Raw genomic sequence first — 18,860 nt, forward strand, 5'->3', positions numbered from 1 at the left:
AACCAATTCACTTTGTCTAATCTCGGAGAGCCGCTGAGAGTCAGCTCACCGGCAAGCAGAACGCAGGAGCAAACACAAACACAGGAAGCAGCCTACCAAAAGAATACAGGTGAGGGAGAGCTTGGTATGGTAGCGCGTAACCTTGAATCCCAGCATCTGGAGGCACAGGCAGGCTGATGTCTTAAATCCAAGGCCAGCTTGATACCAGGTTGAAGGTTAGGCAGACTTAGGTAGGCAGACCCTGTCTCAAAACAAATAACAAAATAAAATAGGGGCTGGAGAGATAGCTCAGTGGTTAAATCTGAATTAAACTGTCTGAATTCTGAGTTTAATTCCCAGCAACTACGTGGTGGCTCATGACCATCTGTAATGGGATCTGATGCCCTCTTCTGGTGTGTCTGAAGACAGCTACAGTGTACTCACATACATAAAATAAATAATTAAAAGATAAAATAAAATAAACAAAAGTAAAAAAAAAAGCCAGAGAACTTGTGAAGCTGGCTTAGTGGCATACACCTGTAATCCTGCTCATTTCTGAGGTGGAGGCGGAAGATCTGATGTTCGAGGCCACCCTCAGCTACAAGCAAGTCTGAAGATAGCCTGAGCCCCTGTCCTATGAAACAAACGCTGACAAAGCTGGATGGAGTGCACACCTGTCATCTCAGCCCTCAGGAGGCTTTTCTCACAAGTCTGAGACCAGGCATGGCTCACTGTGAGAGGCAGGCCAGATAGGGCTTCGTGACAAGATGTGGCTTTGACAGTAACAAGGCTGGAAAGTGTAGCTCGATTAATGAAGTGACTGCGTAAGACTCACGAGGTCAGAGGTTTGATCCCCAGCACTGCACAAACTGAGTGAGGTGACAAAGCTTTTAATCTCAGCACTTTCGGGCTGGGGCAGGAGTTCAAGGCCAGTGTGGATTATAGAATCAGTTTTTTCTCGTGTGTGTGTGTGTGTGTGTGTGTGTGTGTGTGTGTGTGTCTGTGTTTTAGTTAAAGTTTTGCTGTTGTGAACAGGTACCATGACCAAAGCAACTCTATAAGGACAACATATAATTGGGGCTGGCTTACAGGTTCAGAGGTTCAATCCATTAGCATCAAGGCAGGAGCATGGGGGCATCCAGGCAGGCATGGGGCAGGAGAAGCTGAGAGATCTACATCTTCATCTGAACACTGCTAAGACTGATTTCCAGGCAGCTAGGACAGGGTCTTAAAGCCATGCCCACAGTGACACACTTCTTCCACGCCTTCTAATAGTACCACTTCCTGGGCTGGGCCTACTTAAACCACCACATTCCACTCCCTGGCCCCCACAGGCTTGTTCAAACTCATAAGTCTATGGGAGCCATACCTAGCCATAGCATAATAAAAACTTATTTAGTTCAACTTCCAAAATTCTCATTGTCTATAGCAGTCTCAACAATGGTAAAAGTTCAAAGCCTCTTCTGAGATCCATCCAATCACTTAACAGTAATTCCCAAAGCAAGACAGGCAACCAGCTGGGCAAACTCCAAATTCTGCATCTCCAGTTCTGATGTCAAAGTGGTCTTCAGATCTCCAACTCCTTTTTCATCTTTGTTGACTGCAACAAACTTTTTTCTCCTGAACTAATTCCACTCCCTATTAGCAGCTTTCCTCAATAGATAGCCCATGGCTCTGGTGTCTCCAACATCTTAGTGTCTCCAAGGCAACTTCAACATACATCTTCTTGTTCCAATGTCAGAGATCCGTACATGATCTTCTGGGCTCCTCCAAAGGGTTTGAGTCACATCTCCAGCCCCACCCTCTCTCTGTAGCATTCTAGGCTCTGGCTGACTCTACTCCACTGCTGCTGCCTTTCCTTGTGGTCTTCCCAGGGTACTGGCAACTCTGGGGTCTTCTGCTGCAACTAGGCTTCACCAATAGCCTCTCACAGGTTCTCTTCATGGTGCCAAGCCTCAACTTCTTTGCACGACCTCTTCAGTCCTGGACCATCAACTGCAACTGAGGCTGTATCTTTACTACTGGTCTTCCGTGATCTCTCACAGTGCCCCTCTGACTCCAAGGCCACCAGTGCACAGATATACATGTAGACAGAGCACACATACATGTAGAATAAAATAAATCTTTAGTAAAGAAAAGAAACATACATTTACCACTGAGGCCGTTTATCTAATCCTCCTGTCTGGAGCCATGAACTCACAGCAAACAGGCTTCTGTCAGGTTTCACTTCTCTGGGTGGGGTGGCTGGGGCTTCCGTGGAACCAGGTACTTTTTCTTTGGCTTCTGCTTTCCTTCCCATTTCCGGGAGTCACTTCAGACCATGCTCAGCTTGCAAATCAGTTCTCTCGATCTGTTTGTTTGCAGGGCCAGTAGCACTGTGTGACACATTACTCTGCCAGCTTTGCCATGGCGACATTTATGGTGTGTTCCACCTTGATCCATAATTGTTTCTTTGATGTCTGCGGTAGGGCTGTTTTTGTAAAACCACACATACGTGATAAGGGACAAGTCCATGTTATCTAAGCTCAGCAAGCAGCTGTCAGGAGCCTGCCCTCTCTCCCACTGAGGGACACCTTGTCGAGTACTAGAAGGTGGCAGCTTTGGCTGAAAGCACTTAGCTTCCTTACAGTCTCTTTTCCATATTTTATTTACCTTTACTAATGGGGGGGGGGAGTGGAGACCCATACCATGGCACATCTATGGAGCTCAGAGCAGAAACTTACAAGGAGTCTGTTTTCTCCTTCCACCACATGGGTACCAGGTCACCCGGCTTGGTGATGACCAGCTTTGTCTGCTGGACCCTCTTCACTTTCTTTCTTTTTTTCTTTTTAAAGTCTGGCTTTAGAAGCCAGAAAGAGAAATGGGGCATGATGACCCTGGACTCCAGCCCTTGGGAGATGAAGCAGGAGGATTAAGAGGAGTTCAAGCTAGCCTGCAATACATAGGTAGAGTATGTCTCAAGAGTGGACAATTTAGGGCTGGAGAGATGGCTCAGTGGTTAGAGCCCTGGCTGCTCTTCCAGAGGTCCTGAGTTCAAATCCCAGCAACCACATGGTGGCTCACAGCCATCTGTAATGGGATCCAATGACTCCTTCTGCTGGGTCTGAAGACAGTGTACTCATGTAAATAAAATATTTTTTCTTTAAAAAAAAAGTGAAATAAGAGTGGATAATTTAAAAATGAAGACAGAGGCTTCCTTGAAATGGCAGTGCAGCTGGTTAGCAGCACCCTGTTTCCACATCATCTGTCCACGTTACTGAGTAGAGAAGCGGACATTATGCCCCCCCGCCCCCATCATCAACAGGAGACTCGAAGAAGCATTTACTTGCTCCAGATAGTGAACCAACAAAGTACAGATGCCAAGGTCCCATTGGCAAACCAAAAAAGCTCCATTTGGGTGACTTACAGGAATGTGGGCAAGAAGTTCCCACCACGTATAGCGATGAGTCAGACAGCTGCATCAGGAAAACCCCACTTCAGCACAGGTAACAGGTCAAAAGCTGGAAACCTGGAACATTCAGCCTAACATACAGTCACAGGTTGGAGAGGGGCCTTTCCAGGCAGTTAAGTTGGAAAAGCTTCTTCCTGGCCGCTCAGCTGGCCTCTGCTTCTAGTATGACTTTTTACGAGACAGGGCCTCTCTGTGTAGCCTTATCTGTCTTGTCACTTGTTCTGTAGACCAGGCTAGCCTTGAACTCATAGGAAACCTGTCTACCTCCACCTCCCACATACCAGGAGTAAAAGCATGCACTACCACTGCTCAGCTTTCTAGTATGACTCCTTCGGTCAGAGCAGCTTATCTAAGAGTGTCTCCCTGTAGTCAGGCACAGCTTATATATGCTTGGGGAATCGGGGGCCTAGAAAATCTGGTCAGTTTCAGGGACTTCCTGAGGATACTGAGTTATTTACTTCCTGAGCTTTCCCCCAACAGAATACCCTTTTGTTTCACGTCTCCATAAGCCTCCACTCTTAAAATATCCTGTTATTGTATCTCCCCTTTAACATCCTACACCTGAATTAGCTTCCTTTCAAGATACAAGGCTTTAATCTAGAAGAAAACGGTTATGCAGCACATACTCAGCTCTCCTTTGTTTCTGGTACCTGGGGTCTAGCATTGAACTCACTATCTAGTTGATAATCCTGGTCTCCTAATTCTCTTGCCCTTTTCCTGCCGGGTGCTACGCATCTTGTGAAGTCTAATTTTTATCTATTACTTACTTTTGAGGGAGTGTCTACATGGACCAGGCTGACCTCTAACTCACAAATATCCTCTGCTTCTGTTTTCTAAGTGCTGGCTTACTTGTCTTATTTTATGTGTATAGATGGGTTGGGCCGCCTATATGTAAGTGCACAGCAGTGCCAGGCACCAGTGACTTCAGAAAAGAACACTGGAACTGTTGCTCAGACAGGAGGGATTTATGCTCCTAGTAGATGCTGAAAAGTGAAGGCCTCTTTGTTTGTTTGTTTGAGGTGGGGTTTCTCGGTGTAGCCCTGGCTGTCCTGGAACTCACAGAGATCTGCCTGCCTCTGTCTCTCATGTGCTAGGATTAAAAGCATGAACCACCATCTCCTGGCTTGAAATCCTCTTGAAGAGCAGTGGATGCTTTTAACCATGAACCCATCTCTTGTTGAAGTTTTAAATGAAATTTTTGTTTAGGTGTGTGTGTGTGTGTGTGTGTGTGTGTGTGTGTGTATGTGTGTGTGTGTGTTGAACCTAAGGCCCCAAGAATGCTAGCAAAGCACCCTGTTACTGAACTACATCCTCAGCACAAACTATTCCAAATTGATTCAGATTCTGAGGATACAGGGAAAGGCCAGATTCAAATGCAATTTCCCCCTGCTAACCTCTCAAGGCCAAGCTTCAGACACCAGATGCACACACCAGGTAAGCAGTTGATATCGCAGTGGACCACAACAGGCTGTCCACAGATTGAGTTCAGCTATGGTGCTACCTGCCTGCGTGCTAGGCCCTCAGGACAGTACCCCTTCTCTTCTGATGCCAAACACAAAGTCAGGTGGTTGTGTTATCTTCTTGTGGCTTTCTTCCTAGGGAACCAGGGAAATGCTAACTTGACATGTATTAGTTTATTATAAGGAATATCCCTGAAGAAAAGAGGGCAGGGGGAACAGGAAGGGGTGGAGTAGCTCTGTGCCCTCTCTTCCAGTTTCCAGGAACCTTCCTATGCTTGCTATCCAAAGCTGTTCCTATGTGAATGTGTGAGGGTGGGGGTGGGCATTTGTATATCAGAGATATCCTCATGTAAACACAATTAACTTGCAATCATGAGGAATCTGATTGGATGAGAAAAGTGAGACCAGATGTTCATAGCCAGGTGACAAAACCAAGCAGAGCCTGTCCACTTTCCTCATCCTGGATACTGGGCAGGGCTCTCTGGTCAGTCAGGCCAGAGGATTCTTTTTGACCAGCTCCTAAGATTAGAATTTCTGTGGTTCAGGTAGAAGTTCAAGGCAGGAGGATCCTCAAGGAAATTCATGGTCAGCCTGGGCTGGCCTGATCCAGTCTCAAAAAAAAAGCAAAACTAAAACCAAAAGGAATTAGTTGGGTGGTTTGACGTTAGCCTGCAATCCCACCACCACTCAGGATGCTGAGGCAGGGGCATCTCAAATTCCAAGCCAGCCTTGATTACACAGGGAGACTGCCTCAAGTCAAACAAGCCAAGCCAAACTGAATTGTATGTGTGTGTTTACATATACGCACATATACTATAATGTGCATATCACGTGTGGATTTAAAACAAATCTGCTGAGCTGGGCATGGTGGTGCACACCTTTGATTCCAGTGCTTGGGAGGCAGAAGCAGGCAGATCTCTGTGAGTTGGAGGCCAGCCTGGTCTACACAGTGAGTTCCAGGACAGCCAGGTCTGTTACACAGAGAGACTCTTGTCTCAAAAAACCAAAGCACTGAGAATTTATATGTTTTGCACCGAGAAGAAAAAGGCTAACACACTGTCACAATCTCTCTAGCTGAAGTAAGATATGACAGTGATCTGTGCTCGTCCTGTGGAAACGCCCACGACAACACTCGCTGCCTCTCACCTAACTCATGTTCATAGGGCCAGGGATTGGATTAAGGACTTTGTGCTTAGTAGGGTTCCTTTGCCACCAGGTTCACACTCTGGGCTCACACCCAGTAAGCTGCCCAGGCTAGCCTTCTGCCCACGGCTCCTGAATTCCTGGATTGCAGGTCTGTGTGACCTTGTCGGTTCTTCTATTTATTTCAATTGAATCTCACAGGTGTTCGGTGCCCACCCAGGCAAGGTGTCTTCCTTGGGGTTTTACTGTTGTGAACAGACACCATGACCAAGGTGACTTTTTTTTCTTAACATTTATGTATTTATTTCATGTATGTGAAGACATTGTTGCTGTCTTCAGACACACCAGAAGAGGGTATCAGATCCACATTACAGATGGTTGTGAGCCACTATGTGGTTTCTGGGAACTGAACTCAGGACCTCTGGAAGAGCAGACAGTGCTCTTAACCGCTGAACCATCACTCCAGCCCCTAAGGCAACTCTTATAAGGACAACATTTAATTGGGGCTGGCTTACAGGTTCAGAGATTCGGTCCATTATCATCAAGGCAGGAACATGGCAGCGTCCAGGCAGGCCAAGAGCAGCTGAGAGTTCTACATCCTCATCTGAAGGCTGCTAGCAGAACACTGGCTTCCAGGCAGCTAGGATGAGGGTCTTAAAGTTCATATCCACAATGACACACCTACTCCAACAGGCCACACCTACCCCAATAGGCCACACCTTCTAACAGTGCTACTGTTATTCTAACAGGTCTGAGCAGGGGAGGAGTTTCTGCCCCTGCTCCCCACGAGCTGAATTCCGGGCCTATGCACTATGCCCAGAAATTTTGTGTCTTCTGTTCCCCACTTCCCTAACTGAGAGGATTTAGTCCTGTCCTGTCCAGACCAGTCCTTCCTCCATCCCCTCGGGGCAAGTCTAGCCTGGGCTACACATGGCCATAGTGATACCAGTCCTTCCTTCTCCCCCAGTGGGCACTGGAGATAGGCTCTGAGGCTTTGCGCATGACCAACCGATCAGCAGACTCCACCCCCACTAATACTTTCTAGCTGTGGTCATACAGACTCTAGGAGATGGTCTGGCTGAGTAGGAAAGTCATCAGCCGGAAGGAGATACCTATCAGCAGTCAGCACGGGGGTGGGGTGTGAGTCACAGGGCCCAAACCCCAAAAGATAGACTGTTTAGAATACATGGGGCAATCAGGAAAGAAAGAAGCTAATTCGAGGCCAGCCTGGTCTACAGAGTATGGAGAGTTCCGGGACAGCTAGGGCTACACTGAGAAATCTTATCTTAGGAGAGCGTTAGGGAGGGGAGGGGAAGGGAGGGGAGGGGAGGGGAGAGGAGGGAAGGGGAGGGGAGAGGAGGGGAGGGGAGGGACGGGAAAAGAAAGTTAGTTTGGGGCCTGGTCTTCTCAGTTGAAGGTATCACACCACCTCTCAGGAATTTTCGGGGCTTCTGGGGTATACAGGCTGCGGCAGTGTGTCTGTTCTCCCCAGATAGCATCGGATAAAAAGACAGGACACTGTTCTTTGTAGAGGTGGAGATAAAGCAGCCACTCCAGATGGCAATCGGAGAGTGCAAGACAGGAGGAACTTTCAAAGCGGATCTGTAACCCCAACTACTGTGGTGGGGCACCGCCCCAGCAAGGGGCTGCAGCCACAGGGCAGGGAGAGAACCACCAGCTCACTGTGGGAGTGTCACTCCCTTGAATCAAGAATCAAGCTCCAGAAAGCCTCTCTTTCCTTCAGCAGCCCCCATCAAAGCTGCTAGTAGTCACATCCCTGCCCTAGGGGCAACCAAAGGATTTTCTTTCCTTTTCTTTTTCTGCCGGTTTGTTGTTGTTTGGTTGGATTTGGTTTTTGAGACTCTCTGTTGTAGCCCTGGAACTTTGAAGGCCAGGCTGGCCTCGAACCCTGAGATCTGCCTGACTTAGCCTCCACATGCTGGCATTAAATGTGTGTGCCACCATGCCGGGCCGATTTCTAGAAACCCAAATAGCAAGGCTTTTTTTCCTATGGAATCCCGGGAAGAGTGGGCGTTTTGGTCACCTAGTCCTGTCTTAGCAACTCTGGGCAACTCTTATCAAGTGCTTTCCTCTTTGCTCGGGGCAAAATCTTTAGGTCGCAGGCCTCTCGGCTCCTTCGAGCTCCGGGATGCAAGGGACGGGTCCTGGGGGCAGAGCCACAATTTCCTTTGCAGCCGGCCACCCTTCCCCCTCCCCGCCGACTTTTGCACACGACTCGGGGCGGGCGGCTTCACAGGAGGTGGCCAGGGCCGGGATAAATCGGGCGGGCGCGGGGCGCAGCGGCAGGACCGGAGCGGAAGGTAGAAGAAGGTGACTGCGAGCTGCCATCGTCCCGCGCGCAACTTCGAGGGCGCACCGGGAGAGGCGGCATGCAGACCATGGATAAGCAGAACCTGCTGGAGAGCACGCGCGGAGCCCGGTAAATTCAAGCCCCAAGGGGCGGGAATCTGGGCGGCATCTCACGCACCTCCTCTTTGACCATCTTGGCTGCGGTTGGTCCGGGCGGGGGCTTGAACTGGGACCCGATCGGAGGGATGGGATGAGGCAGGAAGGAAATTGGCAGCGGCCTCGTAGCCTCCGGGATCACCTGTCTCACCTGGCCAAGCACACAGATCCTGATCTCTACCCTGCCGGTGCGCCCGAGTGGGACGTAGGGTGCCTGGAACCCCGCCTTCACTCCAGCACTTTGATCCCGGGCAGCCCTGAGGTGGGGAGGCCCTGTGCCCTCGGGTGCGCTGAGCTATGGTTGAGCCAGAACTCTACTTTCTCTGAGCTCGACCCGACGGACTGCCCTTTGGCTAGTTCGCAGACTCTGCTCTCTGCCTGGGAATGAGTGGAGAAGGAGGGGGACCATCCCAGAACGAAGTCCCAAGACTCCTCTCCACAGTACCACCCCTAACCCCCTCGTAGCACTGGCTGCTTACCCGCCAGCCACTGTGGGGGTTTGGAGTGTTCGTTCTTCTGGAAAACAGCAGAGCAGCAATCCTCCCAGAGACTGGCTCAGGGCTCCCACCCTCCCCCAGGCTGAGCATTTTTTCTGTCCTTCCTCTTGCCTCTAGGTCATTCTTAGGATCTCTGTGGAAGAGTGAAGCTAGCTGGATCCCTCCTGTGGACCTGCCCTCTGTTGAGCTGGCTGTCCAGAGCAACCATTACTGCCATGCCCGGAAGGACTCTGGAAGTCACCCTGACCCCGAGAAGCAGAGGGCCCGACGCAAGCTCTATGTGGCCTCTGCCATCTGCCTGGTGTTCATGATTGGAGAAATCATTGGTAAGGCCATGTGTGCGACTTAAGTGACATTGCTGCCCAGAAAGGCTGAATGTTCACATTAATGTTAATGGCACTAAGAGCTATCCCCATTTATCATTGCCTTCCTTCCTTCCTTCCTTCCTTCCTTCCTTTCTTTTTTTAATTTGAGGTAGTGCTTGGTTTCTTGAAGTAGTCTTAGCTGGCCTTGAACTCACATCTGTCTCCTTCTAGAGTGCTGGGATTAATGGTTTGTGACACCACAACTACCCGTATTTTTATTTGTTTATTATTTTTTCGAGACAGGGTTTCTCTGTGTATCCCTGGCTGTTGTAACTCCTGCTTAGACCAGACCGTCTTCAAACTCTGAGATCTACCTTCTCTGCCTTTCATGTGCCACTACCGTCAGTCTTTAAAATTAAAAAAAAAAAAAAAAAATTTAAAGGCAATCACTTGGCTAGAGCCATGGCTCTGTAGTTAAGAGCACTGACTGCTCTTCCAGAGGACCTGGGCCTGCTTCCCAGCAACCACTTGGTGGCTCATCTGTTACTGTAGTCCTAGGGAATCAGATGCCCTCTTGTGGCTTCTGTGGACACCAGGCTTATAGTTTGCATACATACAAGTAGGCAGAACATATACACTAATAGGAGCGGTAAGAGGCCCAATTGAGGCCCTACTTTGCTTTCCCTTCCTGAGGTGAACTTGATTTTCTGTCATTTGGGATTAAGATCTGAGACAAACAGCTGAGGTACATATTTAACATAACAAAGTAGACCTGGCCTCCTGGTTTTCCCAGCATCCCTCAGGCTACCTGACAAAGTCTGCCCTCTACCCTGAACTTTCCAGCCCAGGGGATGAATTTCTACCCCAGAGACCCATTCCTATATAATCCAGACATTTTGGTGCCTCACTCTGCCGGCTGGAGTGCTCCTCCATGCGTCTGTCTGTCGTCTGTCTGTCTGCCTGTCTGCCACACGCTTTCTCTCTTTTTCTTCCCCCTCCTCTCTGTCTCCCTCCACATGGTGATTTCCCAGGCCTCATTCCATGGGACCAATGAACTCACCTAAGAGCTGCCCAATAGGTTTGCCAATAAACCTGCCCTTATACATACTTTACTCTGCTTGAATTGGCTCATTTTGCCGGTGGAGAAATGACTTACCACTATCTTTTCTTTCTTTTCTTTGCCTTTTGTCGTTGTTTGTTCAACAGGATTTCTCTGTAGCCCAGGCTCTCCTGGATCTCACATTCTTTAGACCAGGCTGGCCTTGAACTCATAAAGATCCACCTACCTCTAACTCCTGAGTGCTGGATTTAATGGTTTCACCACTACCACTAATGCGTGCGTGCGCGCACGCGCGCGCACACACACACACACACACACACACACACGGTTCCTCTGTGTGGCCCCTTAGCCGGCTTCGAACTTGGCTTTGTGGCCCATGCTTGCCTCAGCTCAGTGATTTGCCTGTCTGCTGAGATTAAAGCTGTGCTCCACCACTGAACCTGTGAGTGAATGGGAATGAACTCCATTCACTGGAGAAATTGAGACTCGAGTGGAAGTCAGGTGTTCAAGTTGTACAACTGAGAGATGTGGAGACCTTGAACCCAATGTGCCTCATCTTCTAGGGCGTGTGGGTTCTCGGCTGTGAACGGTTGGGGGAACCTCACTGTCCTGGCTCTCAATTTTGCAGGCGGGTACCTGGCGCAGAGCCTGGCCATCATGACTGACGCGGCCCACTTGCTCACCGATTTTGCCAGCATGCTCATCAGCCTCTTCTCCCTCTGGGTGTCTTCCCGACCCGCCACCAAGACCATGAACTTCGGCTGGCAGCGAGCTGGTAAGGATCCTCAGTGGACCAGAGATGGGGGTTGATCGAGAGAAAACATGTGGGTCACAATATGGTCAAGGCTGGCCTTGAGCTTATAAGTAACTGAGGCTACCCATTAATTTCTTGTTCCTCCTGTCTCCACCCCGAGTCCTAAAATTCCAGGCTTGTGCCCCACCCAGCTGGTTTTTGAGTTCACTTTACAAGATCTTGCTAGGTAGTCCAGGCTGGCTTCTAACTGTATAGCCCAGGCTGACTTTCAACTCACAGTAACTGTCAGAGCCTTCCAAGAACTGGTATTAAGCATGTACCAACCCAGGAATGCCACATAGAACAAGGTCTCTTACAGGAATACCTGAGTAGGTGTAGCTTCTATGGAACAAGAGAATGTCTACCTTGGCTTCTGTCCTCTGGAAACTCACGTCCTCTAGGAGCTGCTGGTTAATGCAGAAGCAAAGTTCACCTTGCTTAGAAAGTAGTGGCTCAGAAAAAGATGACATTGCATTGTCTGTCACTAGGGCTCAGCTCTGGGAGAAGGAAAAGTCTGTAAACACACTGCCTTAAGCGGTTAGTTCACTTCTGGGTTGGCGCAAATAGAGCAAAACAAGGAACTTGGGATGGCCCAGCAGTTAGCACCTACTCTTGGTTCAGAACTGTAACTCCAGCCTGGGGACAGGGATGGCAGGGGGTGGAGGCAGCTTGATCTGGGCCCTTTTCTGGCCTGCTACCTTAATTAAAGTAGGTAGTGATCCTACCTTTATTTGAGGGTGGGGAAAAAAAAAACCAAAACCAAAAACTAGGTATAGGCCCTAAATCCTAACACAGGGGAGGCAGAAGCAGGTGACTCTTCAGTTCACAGCTAGCCTGGTCTACATAATATGGCCGAAAAGAGATATGAAAGGAAGGATCTCAAAGCCAGGCAGACCCCCTGTCTTATGCCCTTATTGTAGGATTAGAGATGGTCACCAGCATGCTAGCTACAGTATACATTAGTGTCAATTTCTTCCCATGTAGAGCATACAAGGTTGGCCTGGATGACTCTACAGCTCTGATGTTCTCAGACATCATTGGTGGGTCTTAAGGAGAGGACAAAAACCCAGGCCCTGACTTTACAGTAGGAGGGCCTGGCATGGAGTGGGTAGGCTCTCCTGCCCTTACCAGCCAGGCTCAGGCTGCTGTTGTGGTTGGGCTCTTTTCCAGAGATCCTTGGAGCCTTGCTGTCGGTACTGTCCATCTGGGTGGTGACTGGGGTGCTCGTGTACCTGGCTGTGCAGCGGTTGATTTCTGGAGATTATGAGATCAAAGGGGACACCATGTTGATCACTTCGGGCTGCGCTGTGGCTGTGAACATCATGTGAGTGTGGCCCCCGTTCCCTGTAACACAGACACACACACACACAACACACACACACATACACACAAAACACACCACCCCCTACCACCATTTCAAGCCTCCATCAGTTCCCAAGGGAAGGAATCTGTGCTCCCAGGAGCTGTAAATGACAGGTTTGGAGTTTAAGGCATTCCGTTAGGAGAGTTTCCCCCGTGGTTTTGAGTTCTGCCACCTGCTGCACATCATCTTTGTTTAGACCTTGGGCCAAGGACATGGGTATTATGGGATATAATGGAGCAAGTGGGTACCTGGCAGGCCCATGCCAAGGTGTGCCCCTGAGTAATTACGACATGCAAAGGATGAAAGGGGGGAGGGAGAGGAGCGAGGACCTGGGAAGGGGTAGAGGCAGAGGAGTGGACATGTAGACAGAGGGGAGCAGAGCCATGAGGGCAGAGAAAGGGGACAAGAGACTGAAGAGAGAGAGGAAGGAAGGGAAGGAGAAGGAGAGGGAGGGGTACTCGGGTGCTGGAATGGCAGGCAGTCCTTTTATATTCAGCCCACACCTGACAGATAATGATGTAAGCCATTGCTAGGTCCCCACTGGAAGAACCTAATGGAACTGCTTATAAGTTACAGACATGCACCCCCACATTTTGTGTCCAAGAATAACCTTGAAGGCCATCCACAGCAAACGGGTGCATCTGGTCCATGCTGGAACAGAGAGGCTAAGTCAGGCTGACGTGGCTAAAGCTGGTCTCAGTAGGAGGGGCCAGGTGGGTGGAGCATGGGTTTGTGGGCTTTCTCTCTTCTGCATTCACTATCTCATTCTCCCCACTTGTAACGTGATGGGATGAGTCTGCTGACTTTCTCATTGCCCGCTTGCTCTGAAATTCATCTCTGAAGACTGTGCTCTTTGCCCCATGGCTACGAGCCAAGGCTGTAGGACTAGATTGCTAAGCCTAAGAAGGTCACTAAGTGCTAAGGTTTCAGAGAAATCACCGTCGTCGTCGTCGGGGAGGCCAACCCTAATGGGTAGGCTGTGCCTGGCTGACTTGGAACCTCATTGAGCCCCTGGGCTTTTGTCTGCCTCCACAGAATGGGGTTGGCTCTTCATCAGTCGGGACATGGGCACAGTCACGGGCACAGCCATGACGACAGCAGACAGCAGCAGAATCCCAGTGTCCGAGCTGCCTTCATTCACGTGATTGGGGACCTTCTGCAGAGTGTGGGCGTCCTGGTGGCAGCCTATGTTATATACTTCAAGGTCAGAACTGGGCACTAAGGAGAGGGATGGACCAGTGCCTGGGGCTCCTCTGCACAGGGCTTCTTACATGCTGGGCTCCCTCCCGTTTGGGATGACAGGGTAGAGGAAGGGAAGGAATCTTTATTTAATACTTAGTAAGTCTTGGCACCTTTTATGGCTACAACAAGCCTTTAAGGTTTTCTATGTGGTTCCGAAAAGTCCTGTAACTTGTATTGTTTCAAATAGGCTGTAAAGCTGCTTCTAAGCCCAAGATTGTGTGGCTGAAGCCCAGGCATTGCCCACGACACAGGCAAGTGGGATGTAGAAAAGAGCCACTTATATGAACCTCAGTTTCTCCACCTGTAGAATGGGAGTAGTGGGTAAAATGTTGAGATTTCTTTCTAGCTCATCCTATATCTCAGCTCTTTAGGAAGGTGTGTCCTGAGCTCTTCTTGGTGGAAAGAAGAGTAGAAAACTAAAGGACCAGGGTCAAAGTGAGGCCTGTTCTTACCCCAAAGAGAGACCTCCCCTGATACAGTGCTGCTGGGAGGGAGGAGGCCCAGGCTGGTGATGATGAGGCCTGGGTTTGTTCCCTTCTCCTATAGCCGGAGTACAAGTACGTGGACCCCATCTGCACCTTCCTCTTCTCCATCCTGGTCTTGGGGACAACGTTAACCATCCTGAGAGATGTGATCTTGGTTCTCATGGAAGGTAACTTGGACCTCTATGTCTGTCTGTCAGGTTGTGTGTGGAAACCAGAGCTTGCCACTGAGATGTCTTCTTCAGCCAGGTTTTGTTGTTATTGCTTTGTTTTTCTGAGCCAGGGTTCCACTGTGTAGCTCTGGTTGTCCTGGAACTCACTAAGTAGACCAGGTTGGCCTCAGACTTACAGACATTCAACTATCCTGCCTCAACCTTCCAAGGACTGGCATCTAAACTGGAGTTGATATGTTCAGCTCTCTTTTAGATTTTTTTTAAGGCTTATTTATTTATTTATTTATTTATTTATTTATTTATTTATTTATTATGAATGTGAACACACTGTCTGCAGACACACCAGAAGAAAGCACTGGATCACATTACAGATGGTTGTGAGCTACCATGTGGTTGCTGGGAATTGAGCTCAGGACCTCTGGAAAAGCAGACAGTGCTCTTAACCACTGAGCCACCTCTCCAGCCCCTCTCTTTCAGATTTTTAAGGCAGTGTCTTAGTTACAGTTTGACTGCTGTGAACAGACACCATGACCCAGGCAACTCTTATAAGGATAGCATTTAATTGGGTCTGGCTTACAGGTTCCGAGTTCAGTCCATTATCATCTAGGCAGGAACATGGCAGCATCCAGGCAGGCGTGGTGCTGGAGGAGCTGAGAGTTCTACATCCTCATCTGAAGGCTGCTAGCAGAACACTGGCTTCCAGGCAGCTAGGATGAGGGTCTTAAAGCCCACACCCACAACATGGCCACACCTCCTAATGGTGCCACTCCCTGGGCAGAGCATATACAAACCATCTCAGACAGGGTCTCACTGTGTAGACCAAGCTGTCCTTGAATGCACAGATTCATCTGCTATCGCCTCTAGAGTGCTAGGATTAAAGCTGCTACCATACCTACCTAACTTGGTTTTAATTACATATTAGGGTCTCTTGCTGAACCTAGAGTTTTCTTGATGCTGGGCTGGCCAGAAAGCCACCTGGGTCTCCTTGCCCTTCATCTCCCACCCAGCTCTAGGTTTAGAAAAGTGTGTCCACCCCTACCCCCTCCACCCCCACTCTAGGGTTACTGAAAAGTGTCATCTTTTACCCCTGCCCCCCAATCCGGGCTAGGCAGTGGGAACTCAGGTGCTAGCTTTACCCACTCACCCTTTTCCCCAAACCTGAGGCTCTCTAATTAGACTAAACTGAGTTGACTAGCCAATAAATCTCAACAAATCTGCCTGTCTGGGATTACAAATGTAAACTATTGTTTGTGTGTGTTTGTGGGATTCATGTGAGTTCTGAGGGATTTAACAGGCATCTAGTACTGTTGTTACCAGCTGAAGTAGCTCCCCTGCCTGACTTTGGGGGACTCTCTCTCTCTCTCAGCCTGTGGCTCACAAAGTCTGATCAGCCTCAAGGGTGGTGTGGATGTTTGGAGAACCTCCACTGCACCGGGGTGGGGGCTGGGCTGTGTGGGACCTAAGTGGGTCCTCAGGGCTCTGAGCTGATCAAATATGTCAGTTCCCAGCCAGTGCTCACCCTCCCTGTAGGCTAAGGCTGCCTCCTCCTCTGCTTGGAATGTGTCTTCCTTAGCTGGTCACATGGCTGAGTGACCTTGGTAACACCTGGAGTTCCAGCCACCCCTCCCCCAATAGTCATCAGGTGCCTTTACACAGGAAGACTGGGATTCCAGTGTTTTTGTTTTTTTTAACATTTTTAAAGAGCTGGGATTTGAAACCAACTGCATTTTTAAAAAAGATTTATTTATTGTATGCATGTGAATACACTGTAGCTATCTTCAGACACACCAGAAGAAGGCATCAGATCCCATTAAAGATGGTTGTGAGCAACATGTGGTTGCTGGGAATTGAAATCGGGACCTCTGGAAGAGCAGTCAGGGCTCTTAACCACTGAGCCATCTCTCCAGCCCGATTCTCTGGTTTTGTTTGAGGGGCAGAGTTTGAAATGGGATCTTTCAATGTAGACCTGGCTGGTCTGAAACTCATCACTCAAACTCTGCCTCCCAAGTGCCAGGTCTATCCAGCAACTCTTATAAAAAGGAGATGTTATTTCATTTTTGAGACAGTCTCAATATGTAGTCCTAGCTGTTCCAGAACTCACTATGTAGGACCAGACTGGCCTCAAATTTACAGAGATCCACCCACCTCCGCTCTCTGACTGCTATGATCAAAGGGTGCTGGGAATCAAACCTTGATCCTCTGGAAGAGCAGCAACTGGTCCCAAGCTCTCTAATCCCTTTGTTTTTGAGACAGGGTCTCTCTCTCTCTCTCTCTCTCTCTCTCTCTCTCTCTCTTAATATTTTTGTTTATTTATTTAGTGTGTACTTTTAGTTAATAAGGAATTCTTTTTAAAGATTTATTTGTTTATTTACTTACTTATTTATTTATTATGAGAACACTGTAGCTGTCTTGAGACACACCAGAAGAGGGCATCAGATCTCATTACAGATGGTTGTGAGCCACCATGTGGTTGCTGGGAATTGAACTCAGGACCTGTGTACGAGCAGTCCGTGCTCTTAACCTCTGAGCCATCTCTCCAGGCCGGTCTTTTATGTGCAGTTCAGACTGGCCTGCCTCAGCCTCCCAAGGGTTGGAAACAGGCTTGAGTTGCCTTAGGTGCTGAGTGAATCTGCTCCAGCTCCATCCTTTCCTGCAGGTCTCCCAGAATGCATCCTATTCATGTTCCAGCTGCAAGTGATAAATAAAATGGTCAGCCTGGAGCCACCTCAATTCACAGGGTTAGGGACAGTTGGAAGAGTAGAGCTCAGGCCTGGGGTTGCCAGGGGCTCCAAGGCAAGGCAGTCAAAGCATTCGACGTGACTGACCTTGTTGCACCTCATGAGGTCACATCTATAACCCCAGCACCCAGCAAACTGGGGCAGAATATTTCAAGACCAGCTTGAGGTACATAAGCAAAACTCTGTCTAAAAAGCAAACAGTTTAAAAATGAAAACTTAAGCAGGGTTCTGCTCTGCGCACTGACCTTAGTGGCTGTGAGCAAAACAGCCTTACGCTCTTGAGTTTGCATTCTAGACCAGATAAATTAAATCATTCCGGGGGATGTTCTCTGTGAACCACATGGGACCTGCTGGCCAAGGAGGCCTTCTGGTCCTGGAAGAATGGGGTGGGATTGGGGTGTGGAGCAGTGACCTTCAGCATTGTGTTTGATTTCCCCAGGGACTCCCAAAGGTGTGGACTTCACAATTGTGAAGAATCTTCTGCTGTCCGTGGATGGGGTGGAAGCCTTGCACAGTCTGCATATCTGGGCGCTAACAGTGGCCCAGCCGGTGCTTTCTGTCCACATAGCCATTGGTGAGTACAGGAGAAAGAAGGACCTGGGTTATTCTGGAGGGTTTGCCAAGCTCTGGTTTGCTTGCTGAGCATTTAAATGTCCTTTGATCCTCCCCACTGAATTTATGGAGAGAGATAATTCCCTTGTACCGGCACTGGGGAGTTAATGGCTGGGAGAGAGGGTTTCAAGCTCTCTGACTTGGGGATGCAGGACACCCCCTAGTGTCTCTTGTCCCGTAGTCTGTGCCCTAGGGGTAGACATGAGCCCAAGCGTCCCGTGTTCTCTCTTCCTAGCCCAGAATGCTGATGCCCAGGCAGTGCTGAAGGTGGCTAGGGAGCGCCTCCAGGGGAAATTCCATTTCCACACCATGACCATCCAAATCGAGAGCTACTCTGAGGACATGAAGAACTGTCAGGAGTGCCAGGGCCCCTCGGAATGACCGCCTGGCCAGATACCATCTCATCGGAAGCATGGCCAGGACCTGTGGGTAGAATACTCAGTGTGCAGCTAGGACTCCAGGGTCAAAGCACAGCCTGCTCCGCTCCACACTGGGACTCTCCTTAGCCTCTGTGAGCTCACAGGATGGGGACACAGCAGATGAGGCCCCACTTCTCTTCCAGGGCTGTGTTTGGGCTGGATCCTGAGCTGATGTCATCCGAACACCACAGCTGGAGAGATACTGAGGCACAGAAGGGGATTTGGGGGTGTCCTGTATGATCCAGGGTCTCTGTCTGAACCAAAAATTGAACAAGATCCATGTAGTCCCGGCTCCCTTTGCAGAGTCAGTCTCATTGATAAAAGAATTTTGAACTGGACTCAGGAGGAAGATCTGAGGACGTTTTATTAGAATTTGAGAGAAGGAAGACAAAAACAAACAACAACAACAACACAGTCCAGAAAAGCCATCTGTCTCAGCAGCTGCTAGAGGAGAGAGGAAGCCAGGGCTTCTGAGTTAGGGTCAGCAATGGAGTTCTGTGAACAGCTGGGTAGCTATAATGGGGAGGGGGTCAAAGGACCAGTGAGAAAGCCACACACACAATTTAAAGATCAGAGAGAAAAGGGGGCAAGGAGGCATTGAACATCTGAGTTAGAGTTTGGGAAAACAAGCTAACTCAGAAGTTAAGGTCTATAAGTAAATGTCCATATGTGAAGTC

The 18,860-nt window shown here is 49.2% G+C and overlaps 1 protein-coding gene across 1 annotated transcript; it reads left to right on the top strand.

The window, feature by feature from the left end:
- Nucleotides 1-8,423: 8,423 nt before the first annotated feature.
- On the top strand, nucleotides 8,424-18,191 carry SLC30A2 (solute carrier family 30 member 2; the record flags this gene model as incomplete). Its single annotated transcript, XM_080921973.1, has 8 exons — nucleotides 8,424-8,473; nucleotides 9,114-9,322; nucleotides 10,990-11,136; nucleotides 12,325-12,478; nucleotides 13,553-13,721; nucleotides 14,306-14,411; nucleotides 17,592-17,726; nucleotides 18,000-18,191. The coding sequence occupies 8 exons, from the start codon at nucleotides 8,424-8,426 to the stop codon at nucleotides 18,143-18,145; spliced, it is 1,116 nt and encodes a 371-aa protein (XP_080778099.1). The 3' UTR covers nucleotides 18,146-18,191.
- Nucleotides 18,192-18,860: the final 669 nt, after the last annotated feature.

The sequence above is a fragment of the Micromys minutus genome (assembly GCF_963924665.1).
Source record: "Micromys minutus genome assembly, chromosome: 9".
In the NCBI taxonomy this organism is placed as follows: domain Eukaryota; kingdom Metazoa; phylum Chordata; class Mammalia; order Rodentia; family Muridae; genus Micromys; species Micromys minutus.